The sequence below is a fragment of the Balaenoptera musculus genome, chromosome 4, assembly GCF_009873245.2.
Source record: "Balaenoptera musculus isolate JJ_BM4_2016_0621 chromosome 4, mBalMus1.pri.v3, whole genome shotgun sequence".
In the NCBI taxonomy this organism is placed as follows: Eukaryota; Metazoa; Chordata; class Mammalia; order Artiodactyla; family Balaenopteridae; genus Balaenoptera; species Balaenoptera musculus.
Window position 1 is genome coordinate 103,172,104 of NC_045788.1, and position 23,192 is coordinate 103,195,295.

The 23,192-nt window shown below is 34.8% G+C and overlaps 1 protein-coding gene across 1 annotated transcript in view; it reads right to left on the reverse strand.

The window, feature by feature from the left end:
- The window catches only part of EPHA3 (EPH receptor A3), a 361,303-nt gene that overhangs the window by 16,376 nt on the left and 321,735 nt on the right, over window positions 1-23,192 (reverse strand). The window contains exons 14-15 of the mRNA XM_036851795.1: window positions 8,340-8,489; window positions 6,616-6,809 (exon numbers count right to left, since the gene is read on the reverse strand). Coding sequence (XP_036707690.1) covers window positions 6,616-6,809; window positions 8,340-8,489 — 344 coding nt within the window. The remainder of the gene's footprint in view (window positions 1-6,615; window positions 6,810-8,339; window positions 8,490-23,192) is intronic.

Consider the following 23,192-nt stretch of genomic DNA (forward strand, 5'->3'; position numbering starts at 1 on the left):
TTTTTAGTTCTGGGATTGCCACCTACTGGCTTGATTGGCTCTGTATTCTCCTTATAAGCAGCTTGAAATCTCCATAAGCTACCACCACACCCTGTTACACACTGTAGAAGCATTCACTCATTTCAATCGGCTTCTTGGCTCTTGTAGATTTTTGAGGTCATGACTTCTGCACTAAGGGACTGAGGCATTTAGATGCTTCAGAAACACTCCTGGCCACAGGGCAGCACAGAAGCAGCAAGGAGAAGTTCAAAAGTTCAGTCTGGGAGATTGGGGGAGGGGGGTGTGTCTCAGTGTCAACCTATGTGGACAAACACCCTCCACTCTTCATGGATTAAAGTCTCCCTATAATCCATGGGATATGAGAGCTTTAACTAGAAATTAAATTATTATTAGGAGAATACAGATGGATATATCGATACTTGTGGTGAAAATCAGCATGACTGGACCAAGATTTGTACCTTCTAAATACATTTCTAATGGTGTTTTTTAAAATTATGTTTGCAGAGAGAAGGCTCCAAATTGGATGCCTAGCTTTAATCTCTCGCCCAGCTTGAGATGTAAATTTCCAGCTTCTTCCAACTCACTCTCATTGTGTCCGAAATGCTCATTTGCCTCACAGAGCTGTTCTTCCTTCTGCCCTTCCTACCTCTGTCAGTGGGAGTACTGTTCTCAGAGTCCTCCTTGCTCACCCGGAAGTACTCTCTGATACTCTCTCTGTCACTCTGCACGTCTCACCAGTCACCATGTCTTATAATACTTCATTACAACTTTTTGAATTCACACCTTTTCTTTTTATTTTCTCTGCTCTACCCTAGCATAAGTCCTTCCCAAGACTACTGAAATCACCTCCCTACTCCTTATCATGAACTATTCCCTTCCAGCTATTCTAGGTATAGCTGCAGAGAACTATTCCACAGGCACAATGTAATATATCATTTAAGCATCTTCAATGGCTCTTCTGTTCCTCATGGACAAAAGTCCAGATTTCTAGAGACGACATTAAATCTTCCATTATCTGGTGAAATCATCTATCAGGCTCTTTTCTCATAATTTCCTTTCTTATGCTGTATTATAGCAGAAATGTATTATGCAATGTAAATGGAAGTATCCTAAGTTTTTGTGTGTTCTACTTTTTTGTACAGTGTTCCCCTAGCCTGGTATGATCTTATCTTGTTATCTGCTGGTAGAAATTTCATCCATCATCCAAAAGTCACTTCTCTGCAACTGCCAGATAACCTGAAAGCTAAAAGTAAACTCACCCTTCCTTCATGATTCCTAAAACCTTGTCTTCTTGCTCTAATAATTACATATTCTGAGGGATATTACAGTTGACTTTGAACAACACAGGGGTTAATTTATAGTCGGCCCTCCCTATTCTTATCTCTTATCTGAGGTTCCTCGGCATCCTCAGATTCAACGAACCACAAACCCTGTAGTAGCGTAGTATTTTCTATTCAAAGATATCTGTCTATAAGTAAACCCATACAATTCAAACCCAAGTTGTTCAAGGGTCAATTGTATAGTATTTCTGAACTTTTCTTTTCCTCCTATTTTCAAAGGCAAGCTGTTGCAGTCGAAGACTGTGTCTCTTTACCTGTATAAGCACCACAGGGTCTAGTATAATGCCTCACACAAAGTAACTGCTAAACAAACATTTGTATCTTCATATTCATATAGTCAAAACTTCAAATTTATTCATGTCTCCTCCAATTACTCTACTTTTAGGAAAATAAATCAATTACCAGAAAACAAACATAACATAAAATTTAATATAACTTCCCTTCCCTTCTTACCACCTCTTGCAACATACAAGTAAGTTTTTAATCTGGTACGCCCTGACCATCTGCTTAAACACCTTCCCCACTTGCAGCAGTGATATTCACAGAGACACTCTCACTGTAAGATTCTTTGGAAATGTTTCTGTTATGAATCATCAACTCTAAGGAAGGCTGAAGAGTAAAATAATGCATTATAGAAAGATTTCTGTAACAGTATATGAAATAAAATTTGCCGTAAAACTAACTAGACACAGGCAGACTCTGGAAAACAACATCCCTATAAAAAATAATAGAATGATGTTGTTTTTCCTAAAGGACTTTATAGGCATAATTCTATACATTGATCTAAATAACTAAGTCATTGAGAAATTTGAATCCTTGGTGCCGTCCACAAACTCAGATTGAGACAGTCTCCAAGTGTGTTGAGGAGACTGTTTTTGGAGTTGAGTTGACAGAAAGGGAAACATGAGATTTGCTTAGGAGAAAATTTTAAGCTTTTACCATTATGACTAATGTCTGCAGAAATCTGTATAATGAATAGGAATAAAACTAGAATATTTTTCTAAAAATTGTATGTCTGTTGAAATGGAAATTTATTATTATTCCAGTAAATATGTATTCATGTGCTTAACAGATATGTATTGAATTTCCAGTATCAACCTGGTAATACAAAGGCAGCATGGCATCTGATCTCATAGGGCTGAGTTAATTGGAGGAATGGACACATAAAAAGAAAATGCACACAACTGAATTAAAATTATGATGAAGAACGAGCACATAGTGGCCCATGAAAGAATAATGGTGTTGACCTTTAAATCATGTTGCCAGAGAATGCCTCAATTAAGACAAGATGTAGAAGCTGCTTTCTAAGGGAACATGAATGCAAAGAAGAATCTTAAGACAAAGAGAACAGCATGTGCTACTGTCCTCATGTCTGAAATGCTTTGACTTTCTGAAGGAACTTGAGGTTGGTCACTGAGGCTAGAGTGCTATTTAAGTGAAAGTAGCACAGGTTGAAAGGTGGAAATTCCTCTCCCCCAACAAAGCAGTTGTGTAAATCAAATAGTGTCACATCTCTGCTTTAAATGTCTTAATGGGTTCCTCATGCATTTCAAAAAATTCCAAAGTTTTCATCATGACCTGGGTAGCCTCAAGTGTTCTGGCTTCTGTTTGCCTTCTTGTGACAGACTCTTCCTTTCCCTACTGCCCTTCGGTTATGTTGTTGTCCCTCTGCCACTTCCTAGAACTCTCCAGACTCATCTGCAGTTTCTTTTTCCTATGCCAAGATCCTTTTTTTAAAAATTTTTTCATGGAGGGGATGGTTCTTTATAAATCTGGCTTGGACTTCCCTGGCGGTCCACTGGTTAAGACTCAGTGGTCCCAATACAGGTTCAATCCCTGGTCGGGGAAATAAGATCCCACATGCTGCGTAGCACAGCCAAAAAAAAAAAAAAAAAATCTGGCTCTTTTCCTTTTTTTAGTTCTCAGCTCAAATATCACCTCCTCAGAGGGCTTTTTCCTCAACCACTCTTTAATAATCTATCACAACCTTTTATTTATTTCCTTGCTATAATCTGTGCTTGTCTATTATCTACTGTACATCTTCTATAATGTAAGCTCCAGGATGGTAGGGACCATATTTGTCTTCATCACTGTACTCCAGCGTCTGCACATGCCTAGTGCATAGTAGCTTAGCATAGAATAAATAGTTGTTGAAAAAATGAAGAAATGAATATTTGAATAAAAGAAATGACACTGGAGGAGCAGGGCTATTTAAACAATCAAAGAGAATGTAGATTTTTTTCCTAAGTATAATGGAAATTCAGAGTTGGTTATAAAGAGGTGACTGAAATTATATTATATGTATGTAATTTATCAATATATTTTTATCAATATATAATTTATCAATACATATATTGATAGGAAAATTCTGAAGGCTCTGTGACAAGATGCTTAGCGTGGGACAAGAATGGAAGCAGGGGACACATCAGGAGGCTACTGCAGTGGTCTAGATCAGAAGCGGAAAAAGTCATAGGAGAGAGTGTTTGCAGTGAAAAGGGGAGAAATGGATCATGTTGACCCAGTGATCACCTGGATCAAAGTGTGGAGAGCAAGAAAGAGGCACCAAGACTGGCTATAATCCTGAATGGGTAAATGAATAGGTGTTGGTGTATTCAACCAAATTTGGAAGGCAGTGGAAGGATGAGGCTATCAGGAGAAAATAAAAAGGTAAAATTTGAATATTAAGTTTTGAGATGTGTGTGAGACTCTTATTGGAGAAGTTTGGCTGTGAAGGGTGATAAAAAAATAAGGAAGTAGTTGGCAGAGATGTGGGGTTAGCAGAGGTGATGTTGACAAATAACATCTTCTAAATTTCCTTGATGATAAAAATCCCCTGGAGTTTTTATCAAATGTCCAAATTCCATTGCCCTTTCCTGCAGATTCCAAATTAGTAGCTTGGGTTAGACCTTGACATTTGTGCATTTAATAAGTTCTCCTGCTGATTCTTGTATTAGGGAAATTTGAGAAACAATGTAATAATAGAACATATTTTTATAGCAATAATCTTGCAAAAATAAAGAGCCTGCATACACAGGAGAGAGAGAAAGAGCCTGGGTATGCAGGGGAGAGAGAGAGAGAGAGAGAGAGAGAGAGAAAGAGAGAAAGGATTTGCCTCTGACATTGAAAGGACACTTCCTCTCTTCTAATTCAAGGTAAGAAGAACTTTCCTCTCTTGTAATTAGAGGAAAAAAGAACAAGATGGATGGGTGCAGGCGCCAGTTTGTTTTTGTTTTGCTGCTGGAATTTCCCATCTGATGGCTTGTATTTTCTCAATAAAGCATGTGGCAAGGGCATCACTGGAAAATTAAAGGGGAAAGGGAATGAGTTTAATCAGTTATGAAAAAGAATAGAATAATCGTTGTCAAAAGTGGGAAAGCAAATTTTCTAAAGAAAAATAAGATCTCTTGAGATTGTTGCATGGTAATTTGAGGTTGTTGTTAATAAATTTATAATAGCACAATCTGCCCACTGTGTATTTTAATGGCAATAAGTAAATATACAAACACAATTTCTAAAACTTTTATATTTAGTGAATTAAGATGGATGGTACTTCTTAGAAAAATAGTTTCCCTAAAATTGCATGTTTTGTGACAAAATACAGGGGATATATTAAAGTATTAAAAAATACATATTAGGATAAAAATATTCAATGTACTTCAATAAGAATGGAATAGTGAATTGAAGAAAAGTTGAATACAAGGGTATATCCTCACATAATATGATCTGATATTAAGACTACTTTCCCACATAGAATTGGATTTAAATATCTCTTGATCATATTACATGAGTTAGTCTTTATATTGATATTGATCCTATGGAAATGGTTTGAATGCTCTTTTATGATATGGAAAGAATTGAAAAGATGTTCTTTTTTGCTATGATTGCTATTGAGTAAAGATCAAAAGAAATGGCTTCAGGGTGCAAAATGAGGACCATATGGCCCAGGAAGGGCAAGTTTGTTATCCTGTTGGTTGTTAAACTGTCAGGTGGATTTCCAAAAAAGCCTGTACAGTCTGTCTCTGAAATTTAGGACAGAGATTCATCCTTGCAGGATAAGTTATCATTAGTTTTACCCACTGAATATATATTACTAAGTTCAATATTAGTGACCCCCTTAATAGTTATTTCCAACAAATAATCTATGATTCTTATATACTGATATTAAGACTTTGATTCAAATTTTCTTTATTCATCTTATTCAAATGTAATGTAAAAACTGGATCATGTATGCTCAATATAATTGTTCCTATTAAGGTAGAAAAATTATATACTCTATTATAACTGCATTAGCAAGTGTTCTATCAATTTGAAAGTCACAACTCTTGATAATTGTCAGTAAAACCAACAGATGTGCATAAAAGAAACAAGAAAAGAAAACTCCTATAAGGGATTATATTAAATCTTTTACACATGAGTCACTGTAAATCATCATTATGTAGTATGTATACATATCACTTAATACTGTGGATTTTTGTGCACAGTAGGTGTAGTTCCTTTAGTAAAACTCTGTCATTTTCCTTTAAGAACACACATCATCAAACTGTAAAAGAACTCTTTTTCACTATGTGTACAATGAGAATATAATTGACATTTCTCAAAACCATTAAGACAACTCAATGATTCTTACCGCGGAGAATTATGCATAAAGTCTAATGGACGTTGTGCATTCAGGATTGCCTTATAGCTATGATGTGTTGACATTGGTATGGCTGTCCAAGAACACTGACATTATTTTAGTCTTAGTTTTATCCTTCACAGTGTCTAACAAAGTAATTGGCACACGATATGGGTTAAACAAAATTTTTTAAAATTAAGTAAGGGAAAATTGCCTTTTCCTAGTCAGTGCGATGGTTTGGAGGCATTGTTATTATTTTTGAAACTTTATTTTAAATGAAGAATAAATCAGGACTTTGCTAGAATTCCCCACCACTCCAGGAGATTTCCTTTTTTTTTTTTTTTTTTTGTTTAAATAGCAGAGAGTGAAAAGGAGCTATGTGTCCAGGGTTTCTATTGTCCAAATACTCAAGCCTGAATGTATACATGCTTCTGGTCAAGATGGAAGTTAAAAAATACCAGAAGTTTATCATTATCATTAAGTAGCATGAAATTTCCTCCTGAAAGTTTAAAAAGGAAAAGAAAACATGTCTCTCTAATCTTGAGGAATATAAGTACCAAAGTATGCAGTTGGGGAAGTGGAAGAAAAAAATTAACATCTTGGAAATAGAAAATACATTCATTTCAGAGTGAGTGCAAGATGCAAAATCAAATGTGTCACCTTGCTGCCGCACTGGTGATGATCTTCAGACTGCCTGGGTTCCGGATAAGCTTGTCCAGAATGCTGACAATCTGCTCAAACTTGGGTCTGTTGTTTCTGTCTTTCTGCCAGCAGTCCAGCATCAGCTGATATAACGCAGCTGGGCAGTCCATGGGGGGCGGCAGTCGATAGCCCTCATCCACAGCTTTAATTACCTGTGTGAGAAGCAAAGTTTCCAGAGACTTAAGAGTTGGAATTTCTTTTACTTCTTCATGGGCAGGTCACACTTATATGACTATTTCAAAGTTAAGTGAAAAAGTTTTCATTTTAAATTTCTTAAAAGGATAGCAGCTTATTAAATAAATATTATCCATGTCTGAAAATATTATATAAAGGAAGATTGAGGCAGAGAAAGTGGATTTAGGAAAGAAAAGTTTGTAAAGTAACTTTCCAGATTAAAATAAAAAGAAATGTTCTATGATATAGGAAATTCAGTAATTTATAAAGAAATTATTATTTGGTAATACAGATTTCTATGGAAACTATATATGAATGAATGAATGCAGAAAAAATTACCATAAATTTTAGTTATATCACAGTTCAAATGGTACCTCTCAAATCGTAGTAAGTTCCTTTGGTAAAAGGTCACGTGCTGCACAACTAACTGACGATTAGTTCATTCACGCTTTTAAATCATGTAAAGTCATGATTTTCAAACTCTACTGTGTATCAGAATCATCTGGAGGACTTATTAATATACAGATAACTAACCGCTGATTCCATAGCTCTGGGGAAAGGCCCGATAATTTGCATTCCTACAAATTCCCAGGCCATGATAAAGCTGCTGGTCCAGAGACCACATTTTGAGATCCTCTGATACAGAAAGAATTTGGAGAATAGAGATGTGGTAAAGAGAGTCTGATTTTCCCAGTACCATTATAAAACATGGCTTGTTTGAAGAAGTTCAGAAAGGTTTTTATATCCAAATACATTAAAAACAATTTTATATGTGGTGAGTAGGAAATGACTAAAAGCATCTCAGCTTTCCTTCTTATGTGTCTTTGAGATCATGCTCACAGTTTCTGGCTAAGCATAAAAAAAACATCTCCAAGTGCTGATCTCACATGCCAATAGCATCCTTTCACTAAGCATTAGCAAAACATGACTTATAAAAACAAAAATCCTTTTGAAAAATCGTATCACAGTTGTAACAGAAAGTTAAAGATTATTTTCTCTATCCAGAGACTTCAATTTGTATAACTAAATTCATGTGTAAGTTTAATACATTATGAGAAACAACATGCTAGTGATTGGTTGTTTTGTCTGACTTTGGGAAATACTATATTTAAGTAAACAAAACGTTGGCCCAGATGCATTAATTAAGTCTACAAAGGATGGCAGACATGTGTATCTTACTAATGTTACATTGAAACAATTTTGTAGCAAAAATACTTCAAACATTCCCTGATATCTATTGGCTATCTTGTCAGGCACTTATTTTATAAAATTTTATTACAAATGTCTTCACTTTGTCTCATTTCTAAACCCAGGCTTGAGGGAAAAATGTAAATCCTTCAGAGCAACTCATTTGATATCTTTACAAGATTTGGAAGCAATTTCATTTCTTCTAAGTATTCTGCTTCAATGTCACAAACAGGGAGCCACCTGGTTTCATTATGTTCCACTTCCTTGCACAGCTTGATCTCTTAATCCGAACCCATAACTCATAGACTACAAATACTTACATCCTGATTGGACATCTCCCAGTATGGTCTCTCTCCATAGGACATCACCTCCCAGAGAACAATCCCATAACTCCATACGTCACTGGCTGATGTGAATTTGCGGTAGGCTATAGCTTCTGGTGATGTCCACCGGATTGGGATCTTTCCTCCCTTGGAATAGAAAATCATATATACATACATGATCAATGACTAAAACATATAATATACTTTACCATCTGAAATCTGACTGAATTTGTCAGGGTAAATTTCTTTTCTGAAATGGGATGCGGGTTTCTTCTGATAGATCTTGATATTCTTCTATTTTAATACCAAGGAGTGAGTGGCATACTATTTACTGCAATATTTTCTCAATCAATTTGGGAAGAGTTTGAAATGATGAAAGGAAAAAAACATTTGAAAATTGCGAAAATGTTGACATTTTATGTCAATTATGGCACATTTATCAGTCATCTGTAGCAAAACAACTTGAAGTAGATATGCTATATTATATATTAGAATTGAATGAGGTATCTCAAATCAACCTTTATTGATTTAACATAGATTTATGCATGAACAAACAACCCTAGAGCAGAATGTGAATTAAGTTAATATTTGTAAGGAACTTACACCACTCCTTGATACTCCTAAGTTCTTAAAGGTATTTGTTAATTAAATAAACTCAAAATAAAATTATACATCTACAAAACCTCTCTTCAAATACAATAATCAATCATCTTAATTAATTTACTAAGTGCCTCACTCCATCATTAACCACTGAAGTACCCTCCATGTACTAGGTAAGCACCATATGAGCTAGAAAGATATAATAATTACATTCTGAAAACTTATAGTCTAGAGGAGAATATTGCTTCTATGAGTTATGGGAGATATAAAGGTATAACTCCCATAGAATTTGCTCTCAGTTTAATAAATACATTTAATAAAGATGTGCTGAGTAGCAACCATATGGGAAGTATTATGCTAGTCACTTTGGGTGAGACAAATATAAATAACACACTGGTCCTTCTGTTTGAGAAATATCAAGCAAATAGGAATGATAATTAGTTGTTGGAAATAACTAAATGCAGAAAGAAATAAGTATCTAACACTTTGCTTCTCAAACTGTACAATGCATATGAATCATCTTGGGCTCACTCTGATTAAAATGGAAATTCTGATTCAGTAGTTCCAGAATGTAGGCAGGGTCTGCATCTCTAAAAAGCTCCAGGTGATGCTGGGGCTTTTTAGAAATGCAGACCCTGCCTACCTTGAGTAGGAAGATAGTAGTGGAGACTGCTGTGCCGCAGAGCATGGAGCCGAGATTCTTGGCTAGAGAATCTGAGGAGGTCACATATGAATTGAGCCTCATAAGATACATCAATTTTTGATACAACAAAAAAAGGGATGGATGTTCCAAAGAATTCACATCATCAACATTTTATGCCATATTCATCAAAGTGTGTTCTATTGACATTGTACCTCATAGCACTTCACTGGTTCTTAAGTAATGTTCAAGGGTGACAATATATTGCTTTAGAGAAATGGATTGGCAACTTGGGAGGTAAATTATTAAACCTTATTATGCCTGAATTTCCTCATCTGTTATTTGGGAAAGTAACAGTGCTGGTTCATAGCATTGTTGTGAGGCTAAATGACAAATTTCAGTAAAATCTCTAGCATAGTTCCTGGCACACAGTAAAGCCTCAAGAAACATTAGCTTAATACTCCCACACTCTGAGGGAAATAGCATAAATCAAAGCACAGAGGAGGAAAATATATGTTCTGGAAAAACAGTTTCCAGTGTGATAATACTACAGAGAGTGTGGAGGCATGCAGTAGGAGAGGATGGGAAAAGGTCGAATTGGGATTTAATCACAGGTACATTGAGCAAGTGTTATCCCATAGAGGAGAGTGATATATGTGATTGGAACTATCTCAGTAAACTTGACACTTCTCTTAGATGTTTTCACACAAGTGAGCTATTCAGAAAGAGTACTGCCAGGAGATCTTTGAAGGAGGTTGGGCTTACACTGGGTTTTGAAGGATGCATGAAACTGTAGAGAAGTGAGCACAAAAAGGAGGACTGAGCACAGCCTTCTTGAGAAGATACCAACCTAAGGGTCATCCATGATTTATACCAGTGCAGCAAAATCAGGTTGGAGAGATGGGAGCTAGACCAAGAGAGTTTTGGGAGTTGGTGGGAAACACTACAGAGCTCAACGTGCAGTGGAGTAAAGATTGTCCAGAACCAGAAAAACAGAATAGAAAACTCTATGGAGATGAGAGGGCATATGGTCTTAGAAGTTGCCCCTTTCTTTTCTCTCTCACTTATACTCACTCATTCATTCTCTTCTTTATAGTTTGTATTTTTTTCAACAAAAATTTAAAAGATACTTTTTCATATTTAAATTTGGAGAGTCTTTTTCCTAGCCTAATATTGCCCTTTCTCTACCAACACATTCAATGTTAATAATAATAATAATAACATTTAACAAAAACCAAATTAACTTAATTACACCTGCAGATCCAGATTTGGGTTTTAAGGAATCAAGATTTCAAATACTACCCCATAATTGTGATAAAAACAGAACTACACATGTGATATTTAAGTATTATAAATCTATTCAGGATGCCAAATGGAATCATTGGGCACACATTCTTTCCCTTTTAAAGAACTCTGAGAATTAACAGAAGTCAAACAAATTGTACTCATGGGGCAAAGAAAAGATGGTACTTTAAAATCTCAGCTGAATGTCTTATCTCTGCTACAGACACTTTGCCATTTCCTTTCCTTTGCCCAGAAACAAATTACTAAAAGCAGAAAAATGGCACTAAAAGAAAGAAAGAAAGAGAGAGAGAGAGAGATAAAGGAAGAAAGAAAGTCCTTTCCATGTTGAAAACTTTGCATCTATTTAGAAAATATAAGGCACAGATACATGTCACCTTATCAAGATCCCCTGAAATAAAAATACAGACATTAGGAAAAAAACCCAAAACCAATAGATTGATGACAATCATGAACAATAAGTCCATTTTTTGTGTTTTACTTCAACCAGGATTACAATGGTACATGCTAAAGTTGTTTCATCTTCAGTGCTTTATCCCTGTTTTCCAGAGAGGACAGCCTTGACATTGAGCATATTTTAATAAAATGTCTAAAAATAGTGAAATACTGAAAAATGGTTTTTTTTAAATTTATTTGTTTTTAGGAAGGACATAGCTACACCTATGTCGAAGGAGCTTGGAAAGAGAATCTCTTCACTGGTGGTTCTGCATACAGACATAAATGCCATTGGAGGGACCTCTGATGCTATAGCCAGGCCCATCTCTTTAGCGGGAGCTTCACTCTTTCAATTCTTGACTAAGACCTGTGCAGTGTGTTTTCTAATGAAGTACATGGTTACAGATTCAAGCAAATTATTTCCAGAACCATTTTCCCATCAAATGCTGTCTATTTGCTGTGTAAATCTTGTTAAAACATTGTTTAAAACCCACACAAAAAGGAAATGTGTTTGGGAAAATGTATGGTAAATTATTTTAATCAAAACACTTACATGTTGAATTCTGCTCTTACTGATGTGTTTTGTAGTTGCTGCAGCCTGACGAATTCACACATACACAGACCCAATTATTGGAATAACAACTTCAAATTTTCCAATATAACAATTTTTGAAACTCACTGACTGATCTAATAATTCTTACATTATCTTAAACTTTAATCACACTAATTCTTAACAAAATATTATGGCTTTGGCACTGTAGTCACCTGTGAAATGACAAAAGCCTTCCACTACAATATTTGCTGGCTTGGGAAATGCAGTTTATAGCCTTTTTACTAGTTTGTTATTCAAGTTTTTAATCTAAGCTTCCCTCTGGCTCCTCGCTGCACCAAAGCTTGAGTTGCCGCCCTTATAGGAAAGCATAAGGAAGGGGGAGATTTTGACTTTTTTTCTCATTTTATTCCAAACATGTTATTCTGAACACATAATGAGTGAATAAGTGGCATTCAACCAGCTCAACAACTAAGCGAGTTTGCAAAATTAAATGTTTCCTTACCTAGAACATTCCATTGATCAATCTTTTAGTGTATTAGTCCTTTTCTTAGTAGCTGGGCTCTGTTCCAGGTCACTGTTTAGTGAGTTCATATACTTAAAAGTAAATATATTTATTTTAATTACAAGAAGAAAACTCTTAATTTATATTTTCCCATATGATATCCATACAACTCATTCTAAATGAACAACTGAGGCTAATTTGAACTCTTTATTTAGAAGAAAGTGTAAATGAACAAGTATTGTTTGCCTTTACTCAATACTGTTATTGGAATCCCTAGGTAATTAGCTTTTAACCCTAGAATTTTAACCCTGGAACATTTAGCTTTCTCATTAGATGACTTTCATTATCTGCTTCCAGGTGTTTTAGACTGATTGGTTTTGCTCTGAGAATGAAGTGATAATCATATTCAAGACTCTCTTACTGCCCCTAGCCAGCCATCTTGTAAATGACACCATCCATCACTGGATGAGGAAGAGAATAAAGATGACTGAGGATTATTCATTATTATTTAGGGATTTTTTGTCATTGGCAATAGATTTATAATATACATAAAGCAACAAATAAAGTGTCTAATCTTTAATAGAGTACTCAATAAATGTTTTGCCCTTTCTTCCATTCCAATTCCCTTCAAATAGTTAGCACACTTTTACTATTCATGTAAAGAATTTATTAAATGAAGATATAAGGGAAAGCTCATTGCCAGCTACAAAGTATTATTCAAATTTATCATTCATTGCTAAAAATACATAAGAGTAAGAAGAGTTTTATAATTTTTTTTACTTTTTCCATATCAGTAAACAACCAGTCACTCTGGTTCAAATGAGAGAAAAATAAACCAACATATTCGTAGTACATGCTTAATTCAAAATCAAACTACAGGAGAGAGTCCGAGCTCATAATATTATTATAGAGTTTGAGGCAGGGTGAGTGTACCTATTGTCACAGACTTTTTAAATTCAACATTGTAGTTTCAAATTCTTTATATTCAAAACTAGGAAAATAAATTCGAGTAGTTGCTTTTGTCCTATATGTTGCCATAAATAAAATAAGTGTGCCCAAACTATCATTTGAAATCATAAGGCTATGAGAGGCTGAACACCACCAAAAATTTAATAAATATTTTTAATCTATGCACATTAATATTACTCCATTCCTTTGTAGGATGAGGCTAAGTAAAATGTTAAAACATAAAAATAATTATGCATAAGTAATACTCACATGCTGGCTGAAAATATGTGACATATTTATCTGCTAGGTGAATGTCTATTCACAAGTTTACACCCATGACATTTTAATAAACGCAATCAAAATATCAAAAGTAAAGTGATCACGTTTAATATTTAAATCTTTGAGTGGAAAAGAACCATAACTTTCAAGTGTTATATCAAAAGCAAATGAGAATAAAATTTAACAAGAATAAAAAGGTGTACTATTTGTTACATTATGTTTGCTATCCCGAAGTTCAACATTCTAGGAGACTTGTTGGCAGATGGCTAGTCTGTTGCATAATTTTTCACAAATGGCAATGTATTCCACATTATCCCCTGCAACTTGCCGTCCAGTGTAGACAGGAGAAATTATAAGTACCTGAGAGAGATATTTGAACCCCACTCTCTCATTCTTTCCACATTCTTTATACATGTTGGGTAACTTTAGAACAAGGTCTCTATATAGTAGCACTATTGACATTTTACACCAGATTAATTCTTTGCTGTAGGGGCTGTCCTGTGTATTGCAGTATGTTTACTAGCATCCCTGGCCTCTACCCACTAGATTACATCAGCATCCTTCCAATTGTGACAGCCAAAATATCTCCAGACAATATCAAATATCCCCTAGGGAGCAAAATCATCCCTGTTCAAGAACTACTGCTTTAGATTGTTTGTGACAAATCCTGATCAGCAAGGGAAAATGATTCAAAGAGGTCCAGGATTTAACTGGATTTCTTTCTTTCTTTCTTTTAACCATTAGCACACTTTCCATGGATACTTTCACTCCTGTTCTAGTCTAAAAAAGGGCCAAGTTCATTAGAGCTAATCTTCTGATATGTGGATTTTGGTAAATATAATAGCACCTCTTTGAGATTTTTCCCTTTATTTTTTGTTTTCTTTTCTTTTCTTCTTTCTCTCTTGCTTCCTCCCTTTAATTTTTTTGAAACAGGGATAATTTTCTATTGCTAGGAAAACTTAAATTAAGCATCAATTTCTTTGTTAGATGGAAGCATCAATAACCAAAATTTTTGGTAAGAAATAGGTTTTTCCTACAAGAGCAAATGCTATCTACGGCTACAAAACATAAATATCATTGACATAGTGAGACATTGGATAAGAGACCTTGAGGGCTCAATTTGGTTCTGAAATAAGGGTGAAAGAAGCTGGGGCCCATAAATTTTAATTTAGTCACACTTCACGATCACTCTCTCTGCCTTCAAGCTGAGCATCTGTAGATCTGAGACTATCAAAATAAAATAAATTGAATATACAAGAGTCTGACTCATTAAATTTCCTACAAGTAATGTATTGCAGAATTTATTTATACTTCTGCTTCTGATTGGACCACAAAAATTCCTCTTCCTTCCCCACCTCCCACCCCAACAAATTTAAGCCAACATTGCTTGACTTATATTTTCTTCTTCTTTTTCACATTCAGAAATTGCTTTTTCAGTTTATACGTGTAGGGGGCATTTAAAAATTGTAGATGCTTTTCAAAAAACTGCCAAACATATCCTTCAATGAGCTATCCAAAAATTTGGATTTGATGAGACAAATGGTGTCATTTGGTATACTGCCTTCTTGCCATAGTAAAACTATTCTAATACAACAGTTATTAATGAGCTAAAACTTTGAAATCAGTTGGCAATTGAAGTTTTGGTTGGTAAAATGCTCCTAGGCATTCAGAAAAGTAAAGCGCCAGATACTTACTCTAAAAATAATTTATGAAGATGTGATTTTTACAATATTTTAACAGATCATAAAATGAAGCATTTACTTAAGGTGGTCTCTATGTCTGTATGTAAGCTCCCCAGATATTTACATACTTGAGAAACGTTTCCAATTGCCTGGAGCAAGCCCAGATTCACAGCATATGGAGTGTTTCTAAAACTTCAATTGCAGAGGGACCTCCAGTTCAAACCCAACAGAATCAGAAGCTAATGCTTGTTCCCCATATTTGCAATGCCAAACCCAGAGCCAGTTCCTCCCAGTGCTGATGTCACATCTATGACAGTCAGTAATTGGGGGTGCAGGGGGATTTACAGTCACATGTTCCATTTGGATTCTTAAGTTTAGTAGGAATTAGGAGTTGTCATTTCTAGGCTTAGCTTTGACTGTATTATCTATTTTTTTGTCAAGTTTCTTAGCCTCTCTGTGCAGATATCTTATCATTCATAAACTGAGGGTCATGGGAAACATAAAACTTGATTTTATGTTCAGTTTCATCTATCTCTAACAGCTGTGCTAACTTATAAACATTTGCTCTTTCAACTTTCAAATTTCTATCTTAAACCTACAGAAATATCAAGGATGCTGACATTTTTAATGTTAATTATTTTGAACTCTTGTTTAGTCCAAAGATGATCCTAACTTTGGACTAAACTGCATATCTATTGGCTGTAATATCTGGATTTACTTCCATAGAATTCTTACAGAAAAGTTAAAGGAGAATAAAAGGGCACAAGTAAAGATACTAGGGATTCTCTGGGCAGAGGCATTATGTAATTGCTAAACTCTAATCCAGGAGTAAAGTAGTACAAAACCTTGTTCACTTTGTCCAGAAACAGCAGTTAGAGTAGGAATCACAAAGTAAACATGTTCTTGGAAGACCCTGCAATTCAGTTCTCTAAACTTAATGAATTTAGACAGTTTAAATGAGACATTTGGCTAAAAGCCCTGAATTTTTCAGGTGCTTAACTGAAGTCAGCTCATTTGCTGTGGGTTAGGGGACTTCACGTCTTGAGTTCTAAAGAAAAGGATTGTAATTGCTGAAATCTCTGGACATTGAGACCTAGTATCTTATGTCTGCCCCAATTTTTCTCTGATTATATACACAAATCTCTCCTTACTGATTTAGGAAATGCTTTGCTGATCCGTATTTCACATTGCCTGCCTGTGAGCCCTGTCAGGTCATAGTTAGAGTGACAAAGGACTTCGGAGAGTTTATCTTAGTAAACCCGGAGTAATTGAGTGTTTAACCTGGAGGCAAATATTGGCTTCTCAGGTTAGAAGTGGAACTATAGAGATAAATCATTTGACTAAAGGATTTAGGATCTATCGTCAGGAAGTAAACTTCGTTCACTGCAGACAACAGTAGACAACAAGGTGAAGGGCAAGCCAAGAAGACTCCCAGGGGAAGCATCTGTTCTAATTCCCAGTAGTTCAAATCTAAAAGCCATTGAGAGAATTGTTCCAGCAGATGTTGACTGCCACAAGAGATCAGAGACAGATGATCTCTCAGGTAGCAAAAGCCAATACTTTGAACTTTTGAAATTTTTCAACATTACGTGAGACGCTTAAGAATTTCTTAAAAGTCTTCACCTTGTATTCTAAGTAACTCTATGGCTATCCAGGAAGTAAAATACAAATAACTTTTCTGTTACTTTCCGACTCAAATAATACAATATAAAATTAGGTCATCTGATGTATAATGTATATCTTCAACAAAAACAATGAAAAAATTTAGGGATAAGACTAAACATACAGCCTAATATGGGTACAGCTCTTTTCAAAGTTCAAAGAGGTTTTAAATGTTAAACCTTGTGTTTTACATATATTGAATTCCTACTTTATTTTTTAAAGGTTACAGAAATTCATTTGAAAGTGAATTTTTAGCACTCTGAACACAATTTTCCAAAAAAGCCATATTGATAAGTAAATAAGTCAGAAAGACCTATCCAATATAGCAGGAATACTATATATTTACAATAAAAATAATGAAACAGAAGTATTAGATTCATTCCAGTAATTAAGCAAAAAGGTGCATAACTTGGGTAGGCTTGGTTTTATTAATATTGATAACTGAAAAATTAGGAAAGATGACATGATAGTTTGAGAATCTCATAAATATCTGCTGAGACAATTCTGACTAGACATCATGGCAATGGTTTCCTTGTATGTCTATGTTGGGTAAAAATTGCTTGAAATACGGGGGCAGTTCCAGAGCAATGGCTAGCAAATGAAAGGGAAAATATCATGGGAGTGGGCCTGAACCATGACATGTAAAACTATAGTTGAAAAAGGGTCATAGGACAGGAATGAATCAAATTATTAGCCATTCCAGGCATCAAGTGGTAAGATTGGTTTGGGAAATACTGACTGCTGTCTCTCCCAGTGCCGGAGCAGCTGGGGCTGGTCAGTGGCTTCAGGGTACATGGGAAAAGCTTCAGGCAATGTGTCATCACAAATTTGAAATGTGGGATATTCACAAGTCAACTGGAAATAATTTTAGTTAGTGATTTTTACTAAGCTTCCAGGGCTCAACACTACAGACTGGACCAGTCACTATTTGCTTGTTTTTTTGTCTGAGTTATATCATTAATCTGACTACTTAATTTGTCTTCTTGCAAAGTGAGCCTGTTGGAATAAAAGAAATTATTAAAATTATTCCATTGAATTGAAAAACAGTTAAAGCAAATGAATCTGGCCTATTAACCTCAATATTTACATTATTTTCTCCTTCACTCTCACTAATTCTCTGTTCTAATGTCATTTTATCAGAGAAACACTCTCTGATCATCCTATCTACAGTAGCATCTCCCTCACACTGTCCACATTCCTCATCTCATTTCTCTGCCTTGCTATATCTTTACCTGTTTGTTTATTATGTGAAATACCACACTAGAATGTAAGCTCACGGAGTCAGGGCTTTGTTTTTACCTCTGGGTCCTCAGGTCTTAGAACAGTGCCTAGTATATTGTAGACACTCAAATATTTGTTGAATGAATGAGTGAATGAATGATGCACTGCAGAGAAAACTGTTCCTGCTAGAGACTGTGTGTAATATATTTACATAGAACCTTCTCACTCTTGTGTATCACTCCAAAATTATAGTTGTGATTTTTCTCCACATAAATCTGGATGGATTATTTTCACATGTTGAAATGTTCGTGCTATCCATCTCTCTGAAATGGGTGGCTAGAAAGTATTTGATCCCTCATTAAACTTTGATGCACCATTAACTGAGATTATAAAATCTTCTAGAGTTTTCTAATTTGGGGATATATAGCTTTACTTTGTGAAGCTACATAAGACAGAAGCTATGTAGTGATCCTAAGAGACTAGAAAATATTGACATTATTTATTTTGGGTCCAAGCTTAAAATACATTACTATATGAAGGCCACTGATTAGATATTTACTTATTGCTTTTTTTCATTCATGTGTAAATTACATATGACATACACTACTTATCAAAATACTATTATTCTCTTTTTATATCACACAAGTTTTTGGTATGCATAGTTTTTAGTCCTTGAGAATTCTACAGAACTAAAGTTCATGTTTTCTAACATTTATATTCTTCAAGTGGAGTTATCCTGAACCAGAGTATTCAGCCACTTAGCTTTTAATCACTTGCTTTAGCCCCTTGTTTTTTCTTGTCTTGCAGATGAAATTAGACAAGACAAAGCAGTAGTAGAATATTTCTGGCATCAACTTGGCAGACTCACAGAGAAAAAAATAGAATAAGTTATTATGTAAAATAAGATTTCTTTTTCCTATTACTTAACACATAATGCCTTTAATAATTTTTCATTTGGTTTTATCTTCTAAAAATTAAATAGGTGTTAATTGGCCATAGGGCAATGTGACACAAGACAGAACATTTTTCATTCAATATAGAAATCCACTTGGCAATTACTCAGTATGCATCTCCATAACAGAAATAAAAAGAAAAATACTAATAATGAAGAATGTAACCAAGAACACATCATTTGGTTTTCTTAAATTTCCCATATCAGTTTATGTGGTAATTATACCCCTAAAATGAATTTGGGGACTTGAGAACAGGATTGACTTTACGAGACACAGCATACAAATTAGATAAAAGTCTATATTTTCTTTAACTTGATCCTGTTTAAAACAGCAAATTGACCACTATCATCTTGGAATTTTGGATCTCATCTATTTCAACATACAAACATAATATATGTATTCATACACACATAAAAATGCTAACTTATTAAAAGTGGAATTTCATAAGAAAAAGATTGAAAAATTATTCAGTAGAAAACAGTTCTCACCAATAATACCATGCTTCTGATATTATAAAATAGAGCAAATCAGTAGTTCAGTCCAAAAAAATGGGAAACATGCCATAATTATACTCTGAAATTCACATGATGTATAACTAAAGAGAGATAATCCATTTTTTTGTTTGTTTTTCTCAACAACAAAAATTCTCTGATGTTTTAAATTTGCAGAGCTAAATGCTCCAATCATATCCATCCCAAGTAAAATCCAGGGCCTTTTATGATGGTTTGCAACCTTAGGTATGCAGCCGCAGGTATGATTTCAAGACCTTTCTTCAAAACACGTTATATCACATAATACTATATCATAAGTCAGATTTTATATCATTTAATAACTACTCAAATATTTATTTAGTTTTTAAGGTGTTATTTTCCTCAAAAAGTATCTATAACAGTGGTTCTCAAAGTGTTATCCAAGCATTTCTGGGTGTCCTCAAGAGCATTTCAGGGGGTCTGCAAGACTGAACTATTTTCATAGTAATACTAAAACTTTACACCTTTCTCATTCTCATCATCTCATGAATGTACAGTCGAATTTTCTAAAGGTTACAGGATGCATAATAATATTGTATAATAAAAAGTGTCAGTGTTTGGAATGTCCGTATAACTCAGTAGTGAGAAATCAAGAGAAATAACTAAAAGTGTGTATTGAAAAAAAATTCCAATTTCCTACCCAATATTCTTATGGAAAACACAAAAAAGTGTATATTATTATCTCAGCTGACTCTTTCCTTTCAGGCATACTATTGAGGATATAAGGAAGGAAAACTCAGAGTACACTTAAGACAGTATCAAAAGCAGCAGGAGAAAATGTCTGATACATTGTTTTAAGTTGTAAGGCTAAGGGTTTTCTCAACTCCTCAGATGTCCCCTCCAGTTTAAGAATCTTTAAATGCAGAATTAGTGGATATAATTTCTATCTCACTCTTCTACCCTGCCTGTCAACCACGGAGGTGTTTTAAAAATGAGAACAGCAGACACCCTACATTCATTCAGTGGCATTGAATCAAATGTCTCTCATGATTTCTTAGTGCAATTACCCTCTATCTAAAGGCAACAACTTTCAGAGGAGCAATCGGAAAAGTATAATGCGTTGAGGCACTGAATGCTAATTTCTGAAATGTGTTAAGTGTGATTAAAGTAACATGACTGGTAAAGCAGATTAACAAGAATGTGTCTATCCAAAAAGAATGCCTTGGCACACTATTTTAAATGGTGAACTTGTTTTTCTGAAATAACCATAATCATAGCATGCTAATTCGAATAAATAAGGTGGATGTCTAAGCTGAATAATCGTGTTTTTGGCTAGAAAAAATAACAGACTTTACAACAATGTACTACTTTCCTTATTTATTAACTATAAGCTTATTGAAACCACAGATTTTATCTTAGTCAAGTCTGCTTCCCAAAATACTATATGCCTAAACAATTGTGAGTGATAGTATCATTTACGATCTAGTTTTAAAGATAATTTCGAAAGAGGAATTCCCCAAACATTTTGGACAATAGCAGTGCTCCTGCAGTAAGCACACATTCCAAAAAAGACAGCTTAGTATGACAACACTCATTTCATTGTTTCAGTGTCTTTGTTTAGAAAACAAAATAGAAGTCCTATTACTTTATAACCATACCTCATATTTTAGGGTAAATTATAAAATTATTGTACCGAACAAGGCTTATTATGGGAAATGAAATCAAAGATGTCTAAATTATTCTAGAAATGCAGATGCAAATTACAGCTTCTCAGAAGGAAGTCAGGACTCCCATAGACATTTTGAGGAGTTCCAAGAAAATACAAGGATGAACACTGAAGAACTGTAATCAGCTATTTATTGGTAGTGAATGAGCCCGTTTCGTTAGTGCGGCTTTTAAGAATCTTCTGGGAATGAAGCATAAATGCAAAGATCCTATTGCACTTTTATTTCACAAAGGCTAAAGAGGAATTTTGACACATCAACATCATTCTACTAAGGTTGAAATAATCTTGTGGACCCCTTGGTCCTGACAAAGTAACAATCAGTATAAATGAAGCTCCGAAAGTTAACCGTATATAGTCTCCAGAGAGCAGATGATGTAGATTCGAATGAATCTTTCAAGTTTCTACAAGAGAAATTGTTTCTTGGAGTATCCTAGTGCAAGAGTTCAGAAGTAACCTCCCCAAAATGTGCCACTTTGGCATATGAATTTTTTTGAGCCAAAGGCAATCAAGACCCTGCTCCTTCAAGAGAAGCTTCTGCCTCTCCCTTAACTACCTAGAAGAATTTAAATTGGCAAGGGAGGGTCCTTTCCCAGAATGAGAATTATTACCAGAGATAAATTTCATCTGAGTGGCCCATCTGTATGGCAGGGCAAACATCTAATTACCCAACATCTACTCTTCTTATCAACTTGTGAATTACTTTCCTCCCCTTTGAAGTCTCAGGCCCTCTTTCCCACTCCTTAGCTCAAGATGGCATATATACCTCATTTTACCTTTCTGTCTTTGACCCTCTCATATATGTGAGATTCCATGCATACGAAATTAAATTTGCTTTTCTCCTGTTAATGTCTCATGTTGATTTGATTATTAGACCAGCTAAAAGAAGCTTTGAAGGGTAGAGAAAAATTCTTTCTCCCCAACACTAGAAATTAAGACTAGTATTGAGAACAAGGATGAGCTCATTTAAGGAAAAGAGAGATTAGAACCTGAATGAATTACCGAAAAATAGAATATCTCAAATAAAGGCCTTTTTCCCCAAATACTTTCTATGAGAACTGGAAATATTTCTTGAATAAGGTGATTTTTGTAACAGAGATAATGCTAGCAAGAATACTTTTCATGGAGTGTGTTAATAGCTCAAATAGTAGCAGAAGGTTATGAAGAATATCTTTAGAATGCAGAGTAACAGTGAGTAGAATAAAAAACCTTCTCTTCCAGACAACAAATATTATATATTATCATTTGTTGCATATGTTGTCCCCTAGAGTAATAATTTAGTCACAAAAATGCTTTGCTGCAGAATGTTGGCTGACTAATTTTTCTGGTGATCAGAGAAAGAGCACTAAAAAGCACTATCAAGATACCCAAGTTTTGTAATTTTATCAAGTTTTCAGAGCTGTGTAGGAATAGTCACTGTTCTAAACTTAATTCAACTAGCTGCAAGGTATACAATTTTCTTAAATTTCTCTTGCTCTTAATCTAATGAACTGTGTTCTTAAGAACAGCAACATTTTTATGCAGAACACAGTTTCTAAAAACACTTAGATTCATGAACAAAGGTAATCTGCTATAGAGTATACCTGAAAACGGGAAATGCAAATAAGGGTAAAAGCCATTAGGAGAGTTCCAACTTCTAAATCAACACGTCTAGGGATATATCTGACACACAGAGCTTCTTTCTGTGTTTCTATCACTGTGGCTTTACTTGTAGATGAAACTCAGTCTTGCATATTGAGCTCTTTCTCAGAGTGAGATATAGTTGCCATGTGACAACATTTGTGGCTGTTAATAGAGTTATTGAGGTTGATGACTTCTGAAAAGAATGAGAATTTTTGTTTGCTTGTTTGTTTGTTTGTTTAATCAGGAATAAACTCTTA